The sequence below is a fragment of the Marmota marmota genome, unplaced genomic scaffold (assembly GCF_001458135.2).
Source record: "Marmota marmota marmota unplaced genomic scaffold, marMar, whole genome shotgun sequence".
In the NCBI taxonomy this organism is placed as follows: Eukaryota; Metazoa; Chordata; class Mammalia; order Rodentia; family Sciuridae; genus Marmota; species Marmota marmota.
In genome coordinates this window covers 54,533-61,000 of record NW_026006039.1, presented here as the reverse complement: position 1 = coordinate 61,000, position 6,468 = coordinate 54,533, and the positions used below count along the sequence as shown (strand labels likewise).

At 34.1% G+C, this 6,468-nt stretch overlaps 1 protein-coding gene across 1 annotated transcript; it reads left to right on the top strand.

Annotated features, from left to right (window-relative positions):
- The first annotated feature begins 1,271 nt into the window (after positions 1-1,271).
- LOC107161072 (olfactory receptor 2W1-like) lies at positions 1,272-2,216 on the top strand. Its single transcript, XM_015507587.1, has one exon. The coding sequence runs from the start codon at positions 1,272-1,274 to the stop codon at positions 2,214-2,216; it is 945 nt and encodes a 314-aa protein (XP_015363073.1).
- Positions 2,217-6,468: the final 4,252 nt, after the last annotated feature.

Here is a 6,468-nt window from a genome sequence, read left to right as displayed (position 1 = left end):
ATGATTCACTTATACTACTGCTCAGCATTTACCCAAAAGATATAAAGTTAGCACACCGTAGAGATACAAGCATACCCATGCTTAGCACAGCACTATTCACAATAGCCAAATTATAGAATCAAACTAGATGTCCCTCAACAGATAAATTGATAAAGAAAGTATAGGATTATGGACATAATTTTATTCAGTCATAAAGAAGACAGAAATTATGTGCAGAAAAAAAGGATAAAACTTGACAACATTATGCTAAGCAAATAATCCAGGTTCATAAAAGTCAAGGGTTTTATTTTCTCAAATATGAGGAAACTAAAGACAAAAAAGGAAAACAAAAATATGGGGGTTGTCTCATGAAAATAAAGGGAGACCAGAATAATAGAGGAAGGAAATCTTGAGAAGGGAAAGAAAAGGTACTGGGGAATAAAACTGACCAAGTTATGATGTGTGCATATAAACATACATCACAATGAATCCCACTATTATGTACAATTATAATGTACCAATTTTTAAAAATTAGTTGTTTTTAAAACAACATCCCAAATGCAAGCAATCAAAAAAAGCCAGTGTGTTTCACAACCAAAACATTTGAAGAGTTCAACATAGTTCCTGCTATATCCTAGCTCAACCTATCTCCTATAATTTGAGATAATTTATCTACATTTTGTCTTACTATGAAAATTCAGCAAACACCAAAATCAATACAATAACTACAATGCCAGCAATGTTAAAGAAGAAGAAAATATAAAAAGGAGAAGATGAGCAATGATTTTGATTACAATTATGTTGTTTGAGATGTAGATATTTAGAAGGCAGTAAGTAAAATGATTCTATAACAAATGGTGGAGCTTATTCGAAGAAATATGTAACTTAACTTTCTACCTCAAACTCAACTTCTTTAGTAAGGGAAAGGTGTATCACAATGAAGTGATGCTTATATCTTAGTTTCAAGAGGAATAGCTACACAAATATACATTCCCATCTTGAAATTATGTAACTGTGGAATTATTACTTAAAGAAAATGCACAGGAACATGGGTAGCATAGTTTATTAGCCCTTCTCAGTGATTTAAAATTCAGCATGACGAGTTTAACATATATCAATAGACTCACTGTAGATATAACATGCCGAAGCTCTGGCTACTAAACAAAAAGAAATGTTAAAAATTCCAAATGGGAAAAGCAAGCAAATAAGGATGTTCAATACACATGACAACAACAGAGATTTTCAATTCTATCTGAAAGTGACATTTTATTCTTTTACTTCCATAAGGAACAATGGAAATAATCAATGAAAGTTCCACAACAGACTTCATCCTTCTAGGGTTTTCTGATCAACCTCAACTAGAGAGCATCATCTCTGTGGTTGTCTTCATCTTCTATATTGTGACTCTGGTAGGAAACACGACCATCATTCTTGTAACTTATCTAGACACCCAGCTTCATACCCCCATGTATTTCTTCTTATCTAATTTGTCTTTTTTGGACCTCTGTTATACAACTAGCATTATCCCCCAGATGCTGGTAAATATATGGGGCCCCAAAAAATCTATTACATATGGAGGGTGTGTGCTCCAATTCTTCTTTGCCCTTGACCTGGGAGCCACAGAATGTCTTCTCTTGGCTGTGATGGCCTATGATCGCTATGCTGCTATCTGTCAACCCCTTCACTACACAGTAATAATGCACCCTGAGTTTTGCCAGAAGATGGTGCTGACCTCCTGGTTGGGTGGCCTTGGCAGTGCCTTAATTCTTTGCTCTTTGACTATGAAGTTGCCAAGATGTGGGAACCGGGAGGTGGATAACTTTTTCTGTGAAACGCCAGCACTGATCAAGATGGCTTGTGTCTATTCAAGAGTAATTGAGATTGTTGTCTTTACTCTTGGAGTAGTATTTCTTCTAGTACCTCTATCACTTATTCTCATTTCATATGGAGTTATCACTCAAGCTGTGATGAGGATCAAGTCAGCAGGAGGGTGGAAAAAGGTCCTCAATACATGTGGTTCCCACCTCACAGTAGTAACTCTATTTTATGGGACAGCCATTTATATGTACATGAAGCCACAGAATACCACATCCCAAGAACAAGGAAAGATTTTTACTCTCTTCTACACAGTTATCACACCAAGCCTTAACCCTCTGATCTACACTTTAAGAAACAAAGATGTAAAGAATGCAGTGAAGAGAACACTATCAATAGAAAAATGTTCAGCAAAGTCATGAGTTAGGTGGGATAATATGAGAATATAGAGAACTAAAGAAATATTGGCCTTTATCAATAGGGGCTCTGTCAATTCATTTAAAGACCATCTAAGCCATGCACAGTGGCACACAGCTATAATCCCATTGGCTCAGGAGGCTGTGGCAGGAGGATCCCAAATTCAAAACCAGCCTCAGCAAAAGCAAGGTGTTAAGCAACTCAGTGAGACCCTGTCTCTAAATAAAATACAAAACAGGGCTAGGATGTGGCTCAGTGGTCAAGTGCCCTGAATTCAATCCCCGGTACCCCCCAAAAAAAGACCACAAAATGGGTACTCATCATTTACCAAGAATTTTACCAGATAAAAGGTTTAACATTGTAAATAAATGGGAAGTAGGAATGATAAGGAAATACAAATACATGAATATAATACAATGAATGTATATAAAACTTCAAGTCAAATCAAGAACCGTAGTCAAATAAACAATTAAGAAATGTAGTAAATACAGTTAAGAGATGTGTAAATAGTTGTAAGGAAAATTTTCACGTGGACATCTATGTTAATGTAGAATTATATTAGACAATGTTCTCTTTCTTCCCAGACATACTACTTAAGAAAAGTGATAGAACATGATACTCCCCTTCATTCATATGACAGTGCCTGAGGAGATTTTTTGATAGACTACCTGCCAATATACATTCCACTTTGACCTCAAGTTTTAATTGGACATATGACCACCATACTGTAAATCACATTTCTTAGTGTGGCCTCCATGAAAACAATGCCAGGAAAGTTATGTGTACAACTTCTGGATCAACTTCTTTAATATGAACCTACTTGAGCTCACCTTGAGCACTTCCCTTAATATTATCTGGAATATGAATGTGGAAGCTACCTCCCTTAAACCAGCAAGTGGGAACAGAACTATAAGAGAAAATATATAGTAACCCACTGGCAAAGCAATGCCTCCAGAGCATTTCAGGAAAAAAAAATTTCCATTATGTGTAATATTAATTAAACCTCTGTATTTAGGGTGCTTTTTGTTGGAGTAACTTAATCCTTTTATGACCTGATAAGGAGTTTGCAAGATTCTAGGTCAGATACAGTTTATGAAATTCTTATCACCAGTATGGAGAAATGAAGAAAATAAAAATTTTACTTAAGATTAAAGGAAGTCAGTATTAAATATTGCTCTTTGATCTATTCCTTTTAGGCACTTGGATTTTATAGTGTTCCTTCTCATACTGAATGATGGTGGTAGTACTTAGTAATCTGGGGGAAGGAGCACTATGCTCTTAATTCACAAAACAAAAATTTAGTGATTTTCTGTGTGTCCATCATTTTTTACTTTATTTTACTGGGCTGGAAAATAAAATAAAATAGTTTATTTTCTCTATAAGTCAGTCATTCAGACACTAGAAATTCTATCTTTGTGGGAACTACAAAAATAATAATAAAATAATACACATATATAACCCAGACATAATCTGAAAATTTTTAACTTATTTCATTTTTGACTTATTTACATATTTCCATCTACACTAAACTTTGGATCTTGTTCAGTTTGTCATCCTTCGCTATTGCTCTCAATGTAAGCTTTTACATTAAGCTTTTCATTCCCAAGAAGGCAAAAGGTAACAATTATTACCTTTGGGAGTGTGGCAAAAATTATAGATATTCTAATAATTGGAGTTTCATCAAATAGCCTGTATATACAAGCAAATATCCAATATAAGTGTGGTATAAAATTTCATTAGAAAGGAGATGGTAATAATGGAAAAAAAGGTTTGATGGAACAGTGTTACATTCTTCCCTATTTGAAAAGATGACTTAATGAAAGACACTCCTCGAGGCAAAGGATATATATGCCATTATGGTTGAACATAAAATGTCCCCTAAAATTTCATGTGTTGAAAACTTGGTCCCTATTGCATAAGGGGAGCTTTTGAGAAGTGATTGGATCATGAGGGTTCTAACCTCATTAGTGGATTAATTCGTTTGGTGGATTCTTAATTGAATGGACTATTGGAAGGAGGTGGAAACTCTAGGCAGGTGGAACATGATATGAGGAAGTAGGTCACTGGGAACATTCCCTTGGGGACTATATCTTGATTCTGAGCCCCTTTCTCCCTCTCTCTCTTCCCTCCTCCTCCCTTTTCCCCTCCTCCTCTTCTTCCTGCCCTCCTCTTCCTGCCTCTTCCTCTTCCTCTTCCTCTCCCTCCTTCTCCTTCTCATTTACTAAATCTTCATGAAAATATTATCAATTCTACAGAATATGCAAAATATCCATTAGGTAATACTGAAGCAAAATCTTTAGTTTATGTTAATGTTTAAGTCATTTAAAACACTCTGACTTAGAGGAAGAGAAAGTAATACAGTTTTTCTTTCACAGGCATAATATTGTAAAATCTTCAATATATATTTTCTTCTAATATATTTCTTGGAAATATATTTTATTTGCATTTCCCTGATGATTCCTGATGTTTAGTTTTTTTTTGCTACACTTGAAAAATACTAGAAAAATAAGAATAAAATCATCCTCATTATCTCTAGCCCATAAATAGTCATGGGAATTTTTAGTTGATTTTATTTATTTATATTTCTATCTATATTAAAGTTTTAATCATATTCCATTTGGTATCCTTTATTTTTCTCAATGTATGCTTTTATATCAGTGATGGTATCACCCCCAAAGGAACAAAAGTCAAAACTGAGGAAAAATGACAAAAATCAGATATTAAAATTGTTGATGGATCTTCAAAAGGCACTGTACCACAGATACACACAGTATAACTATGCCATAAAAATCATTAGGAAGGAAATGATAATAAAAACAAAAAAAGGTTGAGAACACTTAGTATTGGTGTTTTCCCTCTCTGTAAAGATAATTGGAAGAAAGGCTCCCTCTGAAGCAAAGGATAGACATACTCAGGCTCCAGCACCTGATAGAAGCCTTGATAATCTCCCAGGTTAGGAATTCAATATGCATCCTTTAGTTAATCAGATTAAAATATTGGAAATTTACTGGCATGATATATTTTTTAAGTTGGGAGTAAAGTGTTAGTAATTTGGGGAAACAGACATCCCATTTCTTCCTCATTGTATTAGTTACATGCTAGTTCATAAACATTTTTTAAAGAAACAAGCAGAATTAACTTTTGGTCAGGATATCTCAGCAAGATAGTAGAATACCTACCTCCTCTAGCCATACCATACCTGCATATAGTCACCACCCAGTTAATCCATTCAAGTGGATTAATGGACTGAATAAGTTACGGTTTTAATAATCTGATCATTTTACCTCTAAACTTTCTTGCATAACCTCATACATTAGTTTTGGGGAGATACCTAACATCTAACTAAACAGGTTTTTCAATTTGAAAAAATAAAGATTACTAAATTAGTAATACAAAAATATATGAAAGTACAAAACATGCTGGAAGAGTAAGTACATGATCAAATTGAGAATACTATTGTAATGTATGTATAAATAACTTCAGTAGGAAGGTTAAAAGACAAAACTAGTTGAAAATATACATAGCCAGCAGATGTAGCTTAAAATGCTAAACATCAGTAATCACAAGGGAAATGCAAATCAAAACCACAGTGAGATATCAGCTCACCCCAGTTCCAATAACTATTATTTTAAATAAATAAGAAATTCTGGTGAGTATGCAGAAAATTGGTGACTCTTATCACTATTTGTACAGCCATTATGGGAAAAGGTAATGGAAGCTCTTCAAAAAAAATAGAGATAGAACTGCCATTGAATACAGCAATACTGCTTCTGGGTATACATCTGAAGGAAATAAAATCAACATATTGACAAAACATCTACACTTGCATATTTATCTCAACACTATTCCTAATAGTCAAGAAAAGGAATCAGCTTAGGTGTTCATCAGTGGAGGGATAGATAAAAGTGAGATAAGGAGAGATAACAAGAGATACAGATAATGTGGTATATATACACAATGAATTATTATTCAGCCACAAAAAAATTTAAAATCCTGTCAATAAGTCAGACACAGAAAGACAAAGACTGCATGTTTTCACTTATACGTGGAAGCTTAAAAACCTGATTTCCTATAAGTAGAGAGGAAAATAGTGGTTACCAGAGCCTGAAAACAGTGGAAGGAGGAGACTAAAGAGAAGATGGTTACAGGTACAGGACCAGTTTGATAGAAGGAATAACTTCTAATGTTCTATAGCACAGTAGGATAACTATGATTAATGATATTTAATTGTATATTTCAAAATAACTAGTACAGAGG